We start from the raw sequence: 14,995 nt of genomic DNA, 5'->3' as shown, positions 1-14,995 counted from the left end.
AGGCAGAGGCAGGTGGATCTCTGTAAGTTCGAAGCTAGCCTGGTCTACAAAGTGAGTTCCAGGAGAGCCAGAGCTATTACACAAAGAAACCCTGTCTCGAAACACCCCCCACCCCAAAAAAGTGAAAAAAAGAAAATATTGTCACAAACAGCAGGATGGGGGGGGGGGCACAACCCTAGCCTATACCAGCAAGAGTTAAGAAAGGCTTTGATATGAAAACTTTTCTCAGTGTTTCAATATAAATAAATGCTACCCATAGCATAGTCTTTGAAAGTTAATGAACACTTTTTAAAATTTTATTAGCTTACAAAGGATTAGATTTCATTGTGGCATTTTCAAACAGGATTTTTGTTATTTCTCTCCCCCTCTTCTTTACAGCCCTCCTTCCCTAGTGAGCTCCCACCCCCAACAGTGTCCTCTTCACTTTCACATCACACTTGCCCTTTGCTCTGCTCTCAACACTCTGGTCCCCTCTCATGGTCTTCTGTCTAGTTTGATGGTCTGTAGCACCTTACAAGCCCTTATTTACCTACATACAGACATTAAAGGTTGGGATCCTCACATGAGAGCGAGTAATGAGAATTATGTCTTCCTAGGGCTCAGTCACATCAGCGTCCTATTCCATCCGTTTTCCTGCCATCTCATAATTTCATTTTTCTAAGTACCCAGATAAATTATATTGTGTACAGGTGCTGCTTTTTCTCATCCATCCATGGACTGATGGGAGCCGTCATATCTTTGCTATTGGGAATAGTGCAGAGTAGCGTGGATGTACGAGGACCTCTGTGCTCTGTTTGTTTTGAGACAGCATCTCACTCTGTAGTCTAGGCTGGGCTAGAACATGCAGTGATCCTCCTGTCTCATGCCTCAAGTACTAGAATCACAGGTATGAGCCACTGTACTTGGCTTACCTAAACTCTTAGAACTTTGTTTTACTTTTTTCTTCTAAAAACTATTGTGATCAATTTTGTGCCTCTGTCACCTGCTATCTATATTTTTAATGTCTCAAGCTTAGGCTTCGGACTATGTAAAACAAAGTAATTCTTTATATGAGTAGTTTTCTTTCTTCTCCACTGTCAGATGATTATAGAAATATATGGGTTTTCAAACGCTTCAGGAGACCTCTTCCCACCTCTCAGGCTTTATGGCATGCTTAGAGTCAGGTTCTACTCTAGGAGCAGGAGCCTATGGCAGTGTGGGTGGGGACCAGTGGCCTGTGGCATAGGCAACTACCGGTGTATTTGAGATACTTAAGCTTCAATCGTTGGTGAGTTTGCTTGTCTCTAGGAAGAGGAAACATACCGTTGCCCAACTGCTTGTCTCAAGATGTAGGAGAGAAAGGGCGGGGAGAGAAGGACCCTCAGCTGAGTGCTGAGGTTGGGACAGGTCGTCCATTACACCTATGTGTAAAGGACAGAGTAAGGAGAAGTTCTAGAAGCTGTCTTCTGTGAGGGAACCCACTCATGTTTGGGCTAAAGGGAGAGAAAAAAAAGCATTGTTCTCAGTGGACCTTCAGGAGACTCCCCTAGAAGCTTGCTAGGGGCCGTTCTTTAGAGGTGAGGAGGAGAGTGGCTGCTTTGTAAGGGGTGTACAAATACACTGGTCAGTCTCATGCCCGGGAAAAGCATTAGAGTCCTTGATCAAATTCTGGGGTCCTGGGGTAAGGGCTTCACACAACACAGTAGTTGGAGGTTTTTCTTTTCTCCATGTGACTAGGGGCTGGATGTGGATTATCATGAAACTGTGTCTATTCTTGCATCAAACCTGTAGAATCTCTACTAAGAATGTCTACTGGGCATCAGTCCCATCTTTAACTATGACATATTTCACTTTTATTTTTATTACCCATAAAGACTGAAAAAAATCACTGAATTTATCAGTAGTGATTTTTTAATGAGGCAACACCCATCTTCAAACTTCCCACTTCTCCGTAAAAATGAAAAACAACATGTAAAATGTGTTGTGGTACCAGCCTTGGAAATATAATCTAGACTATACCCAGAAATAGCAAAATCACACACAGAAAAATGTCTACAATGGTTCTGTTTTTACTTGTTTCTTACTTGTAGTATTATTTGCTCCATCCATCCATCCATCCATTCATCCATCCAATAATCTTCCTATCTCCCTATTTATTTGTCTATCTACCGTATATCTATAATCTGTCTATCATCTATCTCCGACATTTCTATCTGTCTTTATGTCTATCTATCTGTCTATCTATCTATCTATCTATCTATCTATCTATCTATCTATCTATCTTTCTATCTATCTATCTATCTATCTATCTATCTATCTATCATCTATCTATATTTGTGACACTTGACTTCACTTTGTCTAGGAATCACTATGCACTACTATTAATCACTATTCTTAGCTACTGTTCTGTTGCTGTGAAGAGATAGCATCACCAAGGCAACATATAAAAGAAGCATTTAATTGGGGGCTTGCTTACAATTTCACAGGGTTGGTCCATGCCCATCAGAGTGGGAAGTGTGGCAGCAGGCAGGAAGGCATAGTGCTGAGGCAGAAGCTGAGAGCTCACATCCTGATCCGCAGGCAGCGGCAGAGAGAGAGCAGGACTGGGACTGGCATGGGCTTTTGAAACCTCAAAGTCCACCTCTAGTGACACACCTTGTAATCCTTCCCCAAACAGTTCCACCAACAGGAACCAAGCTTTCATGTATACGAGCCTATAGGGGCCATTCTCATCCACACCAGCACACAGTTGGAACCTAAAATGTTCCCTCATGCCTTGAACGTGGTCCCCAGCTTGTGGCACTAGTTTGGCTGTTGGGTCTTTAGGAGGGTGGGCCCTGGCTGGTAAAAGTCAATCTCTTTGAAGTCTATCCCTCCCCCAGTTCTGGCTCGTCCTCTGTTCTATGTGAGCAGCTGCCCAGCCTCCTGCTTCTCTCACTAGGGACAGAGGCACTTCACCCACCCACCTGGACTGAATCCTTCTGAAACTCAGAGCCAGAAAGGACCCTTCCACTCCCCTGGTTGTTTCTGTCAGTCAGGGCACAGCTGTGAAAAGTTAACCGGGACACCTGCTATCTTCAGGAATGCAGATGCAGCAGACCAGCTTGTAAACTGGGACTTCTCCTTCATTTTTATCCTTGGGGGAGGTGGCACTGGGGTCCTGTCTGTGTCCTCTGAGCACATAACACACTCTGTGTATGTCCCCAGCCTGCACTGGCAAAGTCTGCAGTTCTGCCTGTGGGCTCTCCTGCCATTTTGGGTCTACTATATTCTGACAGCACAGGAGCGGGGAGGGGGAACTCATGCTCCCAGGAAGCAGTCCTGTTGTGTGGCTTCTCCTGGGGAGAGCGAACAGATGTCTGTTCACCTCAGATAGGGCAACAATGACAGACCAAGAAGTGTTTCCACTCAAGTCTAGGTGGGTGAGTCAGTGAGTTTGCTGGGGTTACTCACAGGAGTATGGGTGACCAAAGGCAGCTGCATCACTGGAAAGCCCACCTTGGCATAGGTAGGGACTCACACACTCGAGAGAGCGCCATCCCTTGAGCTCCCGGCACGGCCTGCAGGAGGCCCCCCAGTTCTGCTGCCAGCAATGGTTCGCTGCTCACTTGATCTTGGGGAGGGCCTTAGGAGTTTAGTAGTTTGCTGAGCTGGGCTGAGCTTCATGAGTCTCATCAGCCACCTCAGTCTGCTGAGTCTCCTTCCTCCCTCCAGAAGGGAGTGATTCAATTTGGAGGGAAGGTTGCAACCCAGGTAACCGGGAGTAATGGGAGCTGGTGGGTTAAGAGCAGCTCCCAACTCTTTTCTGTGGAGCAGAGAACCCGAGCTTCACCTTCGTCACTGGCTCTCAGCATTGCTCCACAGAGTCAAGGCACCAATGTTCATGTTGATAACTCTCTGGAACCTTGTAATGGCCTCCTCTTCTATAGCTCACCTTCTTGTTTTCCTATTGCTTTTCTGCATTGACTACTTATACACAGATTTTTATCTCAGGATATGCTTTTTGGAGAAAGAGTGTGAAGAGTTTTCTAAAGCAGAGTAGAGCTTAGTTGTATGTTGCCTTTCTCTTATTCTTAAAACATGCTTGAGTTTCAAGGCTCTTTGGGTAAAAGTTGGGGGTTCATGGGTAGGGAGAAAGGAGTGGTTTGTGAACCTGATGATTTGACATGTCTCTTAGAAAGTGGTTTGGTCACTACAGAGTTCTCAGCCTTGCCTGGTACATCTTTATCATACTCCCTCTGCCCTAAACTCAGATCACAGAGAAGAGGGTAGGAAGACTGTAAGAAGCCAGAGGTGGTGGATGACTAGAGCAAAATAGTGTTTTCTCGGCACAATGGGGCAGCTGCATGTATTAACTCACAGCAGGTGAGGCAGAGTGCACATTGTCTACGTAAGCTCAAGCCAGACAAAATCTTGGCATGGAGGAGAGAGGTGAGTGCAAAGTCTTACCTTTAGATGAGGAGCATGGGTAACTGACAGCTACCAGGAATGGGAGAGTCAGTTTTTTCTAAGGGTGTGTTTCCCAGGAGGTTGACCACACACCCAGGAGTATATGGGCAACACAGATTGGACTCGTGGGCTTTAAAACATGAGGGCAAAGCATGGGTGGGTATGGGATGGTACTGTATCTGAGCAGGGCCAGGGAAGGCATGAATATGATCAAAATGCAATTTATGGAATTATTAAAGAATTAAAAATATTTTAAAAAGAAATAATGTAATATCTCCTCTCAGCAAAAAGCATGTTTCCACAGCATTTTCATATTACATAATGTATTAAATAGTTTTGTTTTAAAAGCTATATGCTTATTGACTTTTATACCTTGTTCAAAGACTGAAAATAGAGTCACGCTTCTACTGGGTATTGATTTATTTGGGGAAAATATTGAATAATCATAAATTCACCTTTTTACTTTGTGGGATTCACCTGGGGAAAAGATGTTTCAGTCAGTTATTTAGAACTTTGTGTGTACAAAAGTCAGGGTCCTGGCACTGGATCCCAAAGATTTTTGCTTTTCTTTTCTCCCCAGTGAAAGGTTGGGGCTCTCAGCCTCATTCCCAGCTCTCCTGTAGGTTTATTGTGAGGTTGACAAGGGTTCTAGACTTGCTTACTGTGGGCTCAGAAGGCAGCAGCTTTACCTTTTCTACATTTGTGTCCCCAGCCCACTGTGTGGTATGCACCACTCAGAAGGTAGTCTGTAGACAGCAAGGCAGCAGAAGTGTGGCGTCTCCTACCGTTAGGTCTGTGGTAGTGGCTCTCTGGGACCTTGTACAGACCCCGAAGTCTGGTGTCAGCAGCCTGCTCCTCAGCTTCTGTCTGCTGTCCCTGTTTTAATGTCACTGAAGGCCCTGCCATGGCCAAGGACCAGAGGTGCAGAGGAATATACAGATGACCTAGAATCCCAGTCCCAAGTGAGCTGGGATCAAGATTTAATTGTTAAAGAGCAAATGTTAGCTCATGCTTATACCATATGATGATAACCCAGTGAGTAATTTTGTCTTTTTTCTAGCCATGGGCATTAAAGATACTTTTTTTTTTTTTTGACTTGTCAAAGAAAAGCATCAGCAACAGAATTCTTTTGTATACTATTCTCCCTGCTCTGGAATTTCCCCTCTAGCTTTAAGTATCTTTAGATTTTGGTTTTTCTATTTTTTTTAAATCAATGTACTAGCTAAAAATGATCCATCTCTGCCATTGCATTTCATGTCTTTATACTTAATAAAATTATATGTCATATTAAAGGAGATGAGATACCATTAAAATGAGATGTCAATATTATCTTGATACTTCTACTTATAAAGTAAAAGATCAATCTTGGGGCCTTAGGTCCTTTGGAAGAGTCTAAGTTTTTTTTAAATACTTTTATAATTAACTTAAATTCACATATCAGCCACAGATTCCACCGTCCTCCCTCCTCCCACCCCCCAGCCCTCCCCTCCAATCTACCCCCCCATTCCCACCTCCTCCAAGGCAAGGTCTCCCCTGGGGAGTCAGTCCAGCCTGGTAGACTCAGCCAAGGCAGGTCCAATCCACTCCTCCCTATACCAAGGCTGAGCAAAGTGTCCCAGCATAGGCCCCAGGCTCCAAAAAGCCAGCCCATGCACCAAGGATAGGTCCTGGCTGGAAGCGGATGCAGAGATCCATGGCCGAGCCCCAGGTGGAGCTCCAGGAGAGAGAGGAGGGATTGTATGAGCGAGAGATATTGAGACCATGATTGGAAAAAGCACAGAGTCTAAGTTTTAAGAAGAAAGGAAATTAAGTCAAGTGAGTTTAGCCTCTGGCAGTTCAATTCTCACCACCCCAGGCTAGCAGCGACTTGTGGTCACACCTGCCAGGTCTGTGGTGGTACTTAGCTGCATCTGTCAGGGCTCCTGGGTGGAGGTCAGAGCTGACGGCCTTCCTAGTGTAGATGTGAAGGACAATAGATAGCTTACAGCAGTTGTCGAAGCATGGGGAGCAGGGCAGAGGCAAGGGTAGAGGTCACAGCACTGCACTGGTGTGGCCCAACGCCTGCTTCAGCAAGAGGAAAGTCCCGCCCCACTAGTTCTTCATGGGGCTCAGTCCCACGTTGAGATCTCAGGTGGGCACAACCGATTTAACAGAACATCAGTGGCCAAACTTAGGAGAGGCTGTGAAATGTGTGTGTGGTGGGGGCGGGGGATTCCTGTCTGTGTTTGTCGTCTGGAGAAGGCTGGGTTCACAGCCCAGGGATCTTTCTCAACATAAAAAAGGTGTCTGAAGAAGCAGGGCTGCTGAAATGACAGGTGTGTGCCACGGTGATGGCTCATGGCAAACTGCGACAGGAGGTCCTTCTATTAAAGAAGGGCGTATAAAATACCTGTGCCTTGTTAGACTGATGGGAAAGTGCCATCTTAAAACTCTTCTTTGCTAAACCCTGAATTAAAAACAAAACAAAACAAAACAAAACAAAAGCCCTCCAAACTTCTTGTTTAGTTAAGGTTAAAACCTATTTCCTGTGATTTTTGTCTGTTTCTGACTGAACATGGAGGGTGTGAAAGAACACCCAGACGTTTGGAGGAAATAATGCAGGTTAATCCCTCACATATGTCATCTATCTGTCTCATTTATGGAAATAGTGGACTGATTTCAAGGGAAACCAGTTGGTGACAGTTATCCCAAATTTCAAAAATCTCTTTATAAAGTTTGTCAGTTTACTACAGACTCTAGAAAGCATCATGGCACCCAGGCAAGAGAAGAGGGGGTCTGAAAAAGGGGCCCGGTCTTCAGGGATGGCTTCCCTTTCTGCTCTCATAAAGTTTCCTCCAAACAGTCAAGGCTTTGAGAGAATAAGTGTCTGTTGTGTTATTTAGGAAGGGATGACAGGCTGAGAGCCACCGAGCAAGCGAGACACCGCCCTTGACTTGCCCAGCTTCCATGCTCTCTTCAGTGGGCATGGTTCTCACACTGATATGCCACGAGATTCCTCTGTTGGTCCAGTGACATAATTTTAGGCAAGGGAGGCAGAATGTGTCTGTGTGCCCTAGCGATGGTATGGTGTATACCGCCTGTCCTAACAGCCCTGGCTTCTTGTGCTGAGCTATGGGCAAATACAGTCTTCTGCTGAGTTGTTGAGTGGCCAGGCAGGGCCTGGGTAAAATCCCATGGAAAATCTCATGCTCTATTGTGTAGTAGCTAATGCTTGTCTGGAAAATAAGCATGTTCAAGCTTTTCATAGCACATGTTCCTCTGCAGCAAGAGAACACTGCAAGTCTGTGTAAGGCTTTTATATCGTCATGCTTAACCACTGTGACTTTTAGAGCTGCGTGCCAGCTGGGGCAGGGTAAATTACTGAAAGCACTATGAAGATGTCATTAAACTGCCTGCTGCTGTAAACCCTTCAGAAGCTAGAGAAGAAAATGTGTCTTCATATGTCATTTTTGTTTCTTTGGGGGCATATTAACAGCCTGAGGCACCACTTCTAAAAACAGGCCTATCCCCACTCCCTGAAAAAGTCTTAATAAAATAGGTTTTTTTTTTTTTAATACACTGTTAGTTACCCACCATGCATTTCTGTAGAATCTGCTTTATTATCAAGGAAGAGGTCTAATAGACTCTTTAGCATCTAATGAAAACAATGTGAGTGCACCTGTTAGTGAAGAGAACCAAATGTTTAAATTAATTTTAAAATTACAATACACTGAAAAACTCTGGGAAAGGGAAGAGGAAGTCAAAGCCTGCATATCTCTTGGAGAGAGCCCACACCTGCCATCCAGGTGTTCTTTGTGGGAACTGACAGTTTCCTGTTGGTTTTCTTGGGGATGGGATGAGCTTAAAATGAATGGACTATGGAGAACCTTTAGGATGAATGTTCTAAAATTCCTGCAACTTAAAAAAAAGTGTATTCTCAGTGACAGTCATCTCAGAGTCGAAGGGTTTCCTTCTGAGGTTTTGGAGAAAAACAATGTGACTTTTTTTATTTGTCTAGCAGAAAACTCAAATGTTAATCCCCTAACACCAGAGGGTGAGGGCACTTTACAAGTTTTTCGTATTTACACTTTCAACTTGCAGGATAGAGTTTCTGATTTAGAATTTTCGTGTGTGTGTGTGTGTGTGTGTGTGTGTGTGTGCGCGCGCACGCGTGCAGGTGTGTAAGGAGGCTGGAGTTTGGCAAGGACATATCTTGTTCAATCACTTCTCTACCTTCCTGTCTGAGATAGGGTTTCTCACTCAACCTAGAATTCACTGATTGGCTAGACTGACCAGTGAGCCCCATGGATCCCTTTGTCCGCCATGCTCAGATTATACCTGATATTTAGGGATCCAAAGTCAGGTCTTCGTGCTTGTGTGACTGATACTGAAGTATCTCCCTGTCCCCTTCATTTATAATGCTACTGAAAACATTTAAATGGCAGATTGTCACTCAGATGTACACAATAACACACTGACTGCAATTGCAAAGCTTCTGAGCCCCATGGCTGCCTGAAGTAGCAAGGTCTGGCATTGCCCGGGGCAATCGCTGTTATTTCTCAGTCATATAGCTGGAGGGAAAGACTTGTCCGAGTGAATGAACAGCTTGTAGCACTCCTTAAAGAGCAGTAGGAGCCTCCTTAGTGTAATTGGGGCTGGTGCTTGGATGGGTAGAAGAAACAACGTGAATTAGAACAACATCCATTGAAAGAAATTTAAAACATTTCACATCTCCAACTTTATTATGTATTATCAAAATCTAAAATCCTTTGGTTAGATTTCCCCCTTCCTCTTTTTTCATAAGGCACACCCACAAACATCTAGTTGTCCAGGTTTATCCTTTTCAGGGTAGACGGATACTTAGAAACCCAGGTTCAGACTACAGTTTTACAAGCTTACCCCAATAAGAACTAGCACACAATGACATGTGTGAAAGTATGATTTTTGCCGCTTGTCATTGTCAAACTTTTTTGGTAAGCCTTTGCTTTATTTTTTCCTAGCAAGGCTAAACTGATATTCATCTTTCATCAGTTTATATCATAAGTAAATTCATAATAGTGAGCACAATGGTTGAAACAGACCTGGAATTAGACCCAGTGATTTGGGTAAGCATCTTTGAAACAGAAGGACAGCAGTTCCTGGGCATGCCAGAGAGTCTACCAGCTTTGGGTACTCCATATGGCAGGACATGAGCACCTGTTCGACATGACTGGGGTCTGATGGCTAGTTTATGAGTCGGTTACAGTCTTTAATTAAGCATTTCTACTAATATGCCCAGGTAGTGACTCTTAACAGTTTTTGCAAAGTGTTTTCTAGCTGGAGTCCTACAGAACTTGCCTTAATGAGCAGCCAGGCTCCCTGGCCGTCAGCAGCATCTGTCTGCACAGTGTGATTGGCGTGCTAAAGTGCTGTCCCCAGGCAATCTAGTTTACAGTGTGGTGCTATAATTGGTTTGCTCATCAGACTATTTTTTTTTCCTTAGATGGGGAGAGGTAGTGTTTTGGTCTGCTCTTTGTGGTGCTATCACAATTTTTAAATTAATGATTTGGAGATTTAGTGAGATCTTCTATTTATCCAGAATCGAAATTCTTACTATCTCTATCAATGTTTTCAGTTAAAACTTTGTCTTCCTAAATCCTGCTAGCAATAAAGCATGGCATTTCAAGGACAGGTAGGATAGAATAAATAAATAGCAAGCATTCCGACTGACATCCAATTGACAGACTTGGGACCGTTTTAGAGCAGTGAGAGGGAGAGCAAGAGTGAGTGTGAGCAAGAGTGAGATTACACACACAGCAGAGTAAGACACAGAGAGGGAGTGAGGGAAGGAGGATGTATAAGATCGACAGAAATAGAAAAGTAGTGATGAGTATAAACAGATACAAACAAAATGGAACACACAGAGATGGAAACAGACCACCATGAAAGAACCAAATGTCTAATGAGATGGAGGAGGAGCATCCCAGCAGTGGTGCTCAAGATTCCATGTCTGTCCTTCCGTCTGTAGAGGGAATAGGTGTGGAGGACAGAGGCTGTGGGACACCATGGTACTGACCAGGATAGGAAGCAGGCCCAGGGCATCAGTACCGTAGCAGGCCGAACTAGACCCTTGAGCAGCCGATCATCTGGACATAGTGAGGGGACTCTATACTACTTGCTCCTATGTGTTAAACATATTTCTCAACTCTTAATGTCTTTCTTTCTTTTTGTTTTCACTTTTCTTTTTTCTTGTTTTGGCTGCAGAAAGGTACTCAAGGAAATCTCTGTTGGAGAATTAAATCCGAATGAAACTTTTCAGGCCAATGTGGAAGCCCAGCTCCTTTCCAAGCTAAATCATCCAGCCATTGTCAAGTTCCATGCAAGCTTCGTGGAGCAGAACAATTTTTGCATTATCACAGAATACTGTGAGGTGAGATTCTTCTCTCTTAGAAATATTTGTAAAAATCTGTTGCATGGTAACAATTTTATATAAAGAGATATCTCAAAAGTTTTGCTATCAAACAGCAAGTTGAACTCTAAAGGCCTGGTGTCTTATGTCTTGTAGCTAAGAATAATCTTCTCTAAGTAACTGATGAATGTTGTGGAATAGATTATTTGTTTAACTATGTAAAGATGTGTTGCTTTTGTTTATGTTGCATTTGTTTAAATATGTAAAGATGTGTTACTGTTTCACCTTGCCTGCCTGAGGCACCTGATTGGTCTAACTGGCCTAATAAAAAGCTGAAGAGCCAATAGCTAGACAGAAGCGGCATAGTTGGTGCTCCAGGCAGGGAGAGAAGGGAGTCAGCCAGCCAGGGGCCAGACACAGAGGAAGCAGGAAAGCAGGATGGACAGTTTGTAGAAGAGGTAAATGAGCCTTGGGGCAGCATGTAGATTAACAGAAATGGGTTAATTTAAGTTAAAAGAAACAAGCCTAAGCTAAGGCTGAGCATTAATAGTTAATAATAAATCTGTGTCAAGATTGAATGCCAATTGTAGTAGGATTTCTTGAACTGCCAGCCCCCAAATTCCCATATTCTAAACCCCAATGGACAAACTCATTTTTAACGATTTTTTTCTCCCTTTGACAAATCAGTCAGAGTGAATATTTAAGAAAGAATATCTACAGAGGAGTACTTTTACATATATGAAGACCGGTTGCCTAAACCTCCTATCATAGTGTAAGGAATGCTTAGATGGACATATAGACTCTTAACCAAAGCCTGCATACTCACATGGAGGCATAGCTCACATTTTGATTTCCAGTTCTATTGCTTGATATTTGAAATTTTGAATATGTCTCATTTCCCCTAGAGAAACCTTTCCTATTTATTGACTTGTGAATTATGGCTTAGTATTTGCAGTTTTCTCTGTGATTCTCAGTTCTCTTGAAGTAACAGCTTTGTGCTTTTCTGAGTCTGAAATTAGCATGAAACTTAAAAGATGGGTAGGAGAAGATGGACAATATGAAGCTGTTGGTGTGGATCTTTATGTTTACAACTCAGAGGTTAGGTATAGGATGGGTGAGGTCAGACAGAGCATAATAGACGATATCATGCTTAAAATTATGCCTACATGGTCTTTGAGCTAGGCTATTCAAATACTTCTTAGGAGGATTTGAAACCATAGAAAATGAAATTAGTCAGCTCATTACTTGGGTAGCCCTGGAACCCCAAGGAAATTATGTTGGGAAGAAAGAAGTCTCTTTGTGGAACAGAAGGCAAGCTTGTTTGGCTCTGAGAATTTGGACAAGCAGATGGGAAGTTGAGGGTGCTGTATATTTGAAAAGAGGCAGAAGGAAGAGTAGAGACTGTACCCAGACCACCTGGTCTGCTTCCACATCTACTGCTGCACCAGCCACTAAGAAACCAGGAGTCAGGTTCACCTGACTGAACTTGGAGTATTCTAAACCTTGGCCTTTCTCCTTAAAATCACTCTCCTGGCTTGCTTCTTCTCTGCTTGTAGGAGAGAGGGAGGGAGAGGCAGAAATATAGACAGACAGACAGACAGACACACATACACACACACACACACACACACACACACACACACACACACACACACACAGGTGGTGGTGAGGAGTACCAGTTACTTAGCTATGTAACTTCTTTACCTCATGGATTGTTAAGAAAATCAGTAAGATGAGGAGGAGCGTACGACGGCAGCATTGAAGAGCCTCTCTGGAGAATGTGTTTCTGGTGTAGCCATGCTGTGCTCTACCTGTTATTATTTAATACTTTTCCTTCCTTAGCTCCTTTAGTTGACAAACTTTTCTTTCAGGAAAACAATTGACTATTACTACACATGATGATTATTTTCCCCACTGCTGATTTTGGCATACTCATTTGTTTATAAAATGTTGATGTATTGTCTCTGTAATTCAGGTTGTTCCCAAATTCACTATGTAGCCACAGCTGGCCTTGAACTCCTGATCCCCCTGCCTACATCTCCCAGTGAGATTGCAGGTATTGGCCACCACACTTGGGGGCACACTAAATTTTTCTAAAGATGCTTTCCATATCTTAAAACACCTTCGACTGAGGTCAGCATTGCTCAGTGGAAGGTGCGGGGAAACTGAGTGGCCTGTGCCTTCTGCCGCGCTCGCCTCTAGTCACTCTGGCTTTCTGTCTTTGGATTTAGGGGAAGGGGAGGAGGGCAGGAGAGGGGAGAACAAGGGAATCCGTGGCTGATATGTAGAACTGAATGGTATTGTAAAATAAAATAAAAGGGAAAAAAAAAAAGAAATTCGGTATAAACAAAATCTATTGTTTAACTTTAATTAGCTTAAAATGCAGTGGCCTGTGCAGCTAGCGGCTGCCATGTGTGACAGGTGTAGATGACATGCTCTAACTTTCTTTTCCCATGTTAATTTTGATATTTTTAAAAATTTACTGTAATTTTGAGCTTCCAGACAGGTTGTGAGACTACTCACATCTCCCATACCCCCTTCCCCAGACTTCCCAGTTATATTGCTCTCCGTAGCACACATTTGCTTCATTATTTCTTTTTTCCATGTATATTTCCTCTACCTAGCTTTTCCCTGAACTGCTTGAGAATAAACGTGTTGTGGTTTGCATCTTGAACTATTTGAACATCTCCCTAAAGCCCATGTGATCTAGAGGCTTAGCTGCTAGCCTACTTATTGGGAAGTGGTGGAAACTCCAGAAAGTGGGGTCTTAGGAAAGTGAGGACATTGGCACCATTCCTTTGAAGGTGGTGCCGGAATGCCAGCCTCCCTCACACGTGTCCTCCCCAGCTGCTAGGGTATGAGCGGCTTCTCTCAGTTATGTGCTTTCCTCCCATAATGATCTGTCTCATCACAGGCCCCAAAGCCATAGCGGCAACCGACTACTGCCTGGAACCTGGAGTTAAAGCAAGTCTTTTCTGCTTGTGAGTTTATTTCTCACGTGCTTTGTCATGGCAACAGAAAGCTAACTAACACAAAGTTCCAGACCTAACCTTTTCCCAAATAGCTACTGTATTTTCTAAAGCCAAGGACCTTCTCTTTCATAACAACAGTTAAAGTGAAAAAAAAAAAACTCAGGAAATTAGCACTGAAACAATGAGAGTATGTAAGCTACTGTAATCCTCAGGGGACTGCACATCTGTAATATCAGCCCCATTTGGTAACTTGGTGGAAATACAGAGTCCTGGCCCAAAGCCCAGCCATAGTGAATCAGACTTTGTGGGGGTGGGGCTCAGACATCTGTGTTTTGACAAGCTTCCCAGGTGAGTCTGAAACAAGCTGAAGTTTGAGAACCACCCATCTAATTCACAATCTATATTCAAATTTGTTCCAAATATGCTCATTTGTTCCAATTATGTCCTTAGAAAGGGCATTTCTATAAAAATGGTTTTTGTTGTGCAGGATCCTATGCAGGATCATCTGCGTTAATTTTTAAATGATGGTTGGTTTCTATGGACCAAGCTGCTCTCCTGGGAGGGGATGTTGCCATGGTGATGGCTGCCAGCTGCACTGCACAGCTGCTGAGCTTCCAGGGGTCTGTGGATCCTGAGCCGTCAGGCTGCCTCTTCCCAGGCTCCTGAGAAATGATGTGTGCATGTTGCTCCCTTCTTGTTAACAGAGATAGTTCTCATCTTCAGATGCAAATTCACTCTTAACTTGCTCAGGCCTGATGTTATCTTTTTCTTAATTGAGGTAAAATTATTGATATAGGAAATGGCAGGTAACTAAATCTTGGCCTTATAAAAAATATTATCTCCATTGCAGTAGCTGATCTGTCTATGTCCATGTTTCCTCTTGGAGAATTTAATTTGGGACCCATCAAGTCTGTAATATATTCATGCAACCCTGATATGTCTGTATCTGCTGCTGAACCCACTGGGCACCTCAGATTATGTGTGTGAAAAAGCAGACAACCAGGGCTGAGGAGATGACTCTGCCAGTGAAGAGCCTGCTGTGTAAGGATGGGGGCCACAGTGTAGACCCCAGAACCCGTGGAAAATCTGGATGTGGTGGCATGTGTCCATAACCTTAGCACTGGGGGGTGGGGACAGGTGGATGCCCAGAGATGACCAGTCTAGCCAGCCAATCGGTGACAGACTCTGTCTCAAAACATGAGGAAGTGGTGATAGAGGACAAACACCA

General features: G+C 43.6%; 1 protein-coding gene across 3 annotated transcripts in view; it reads left to right on the top strand.

The window, feature by feature from the left end:
- Nek11 (NIMA related kinase 11) overlaps positions 1 to 14,995 on the top strand; it is a 221,000-nt gene that overhangs the window by 29,240 nt on the left and 176,765 nt on the right. For all 3 annotated transcript variants that reach the window (XM_037207892.1, XM_028869889.2, XM_037207893.1), the window contains exon 3: positions 10,651 to 10,816. In XM_037207892.1, the coding sequence (XP_037063787.1) occupies positions 10,651 to 10,816 (166 nt within the window). The remainder of the gene's footprint in view (positions 1 to 10,650; positions 10,817 to 14,995) is intronic.

Source organism: Peromyscus leucopus, chromosome 7 (assembly GCF_004664715.2).
Source record: "Peromyscus leucopus breed LL Stock chromosome 7, UCI_PerLeu_2.1, whole genome shotgun sequence".
Classification (NCBI taxonomy): Eukaryota; Metazoa; Chordata; class Mammalia; order Rodentia; family Cricetidae; genus Peromyscus; species Peromyscus leucopus.
Note: the sequence above shows the minus strand (reverse complement) of the source record. Positions and strands in the feature narration are given on the sequence as shown.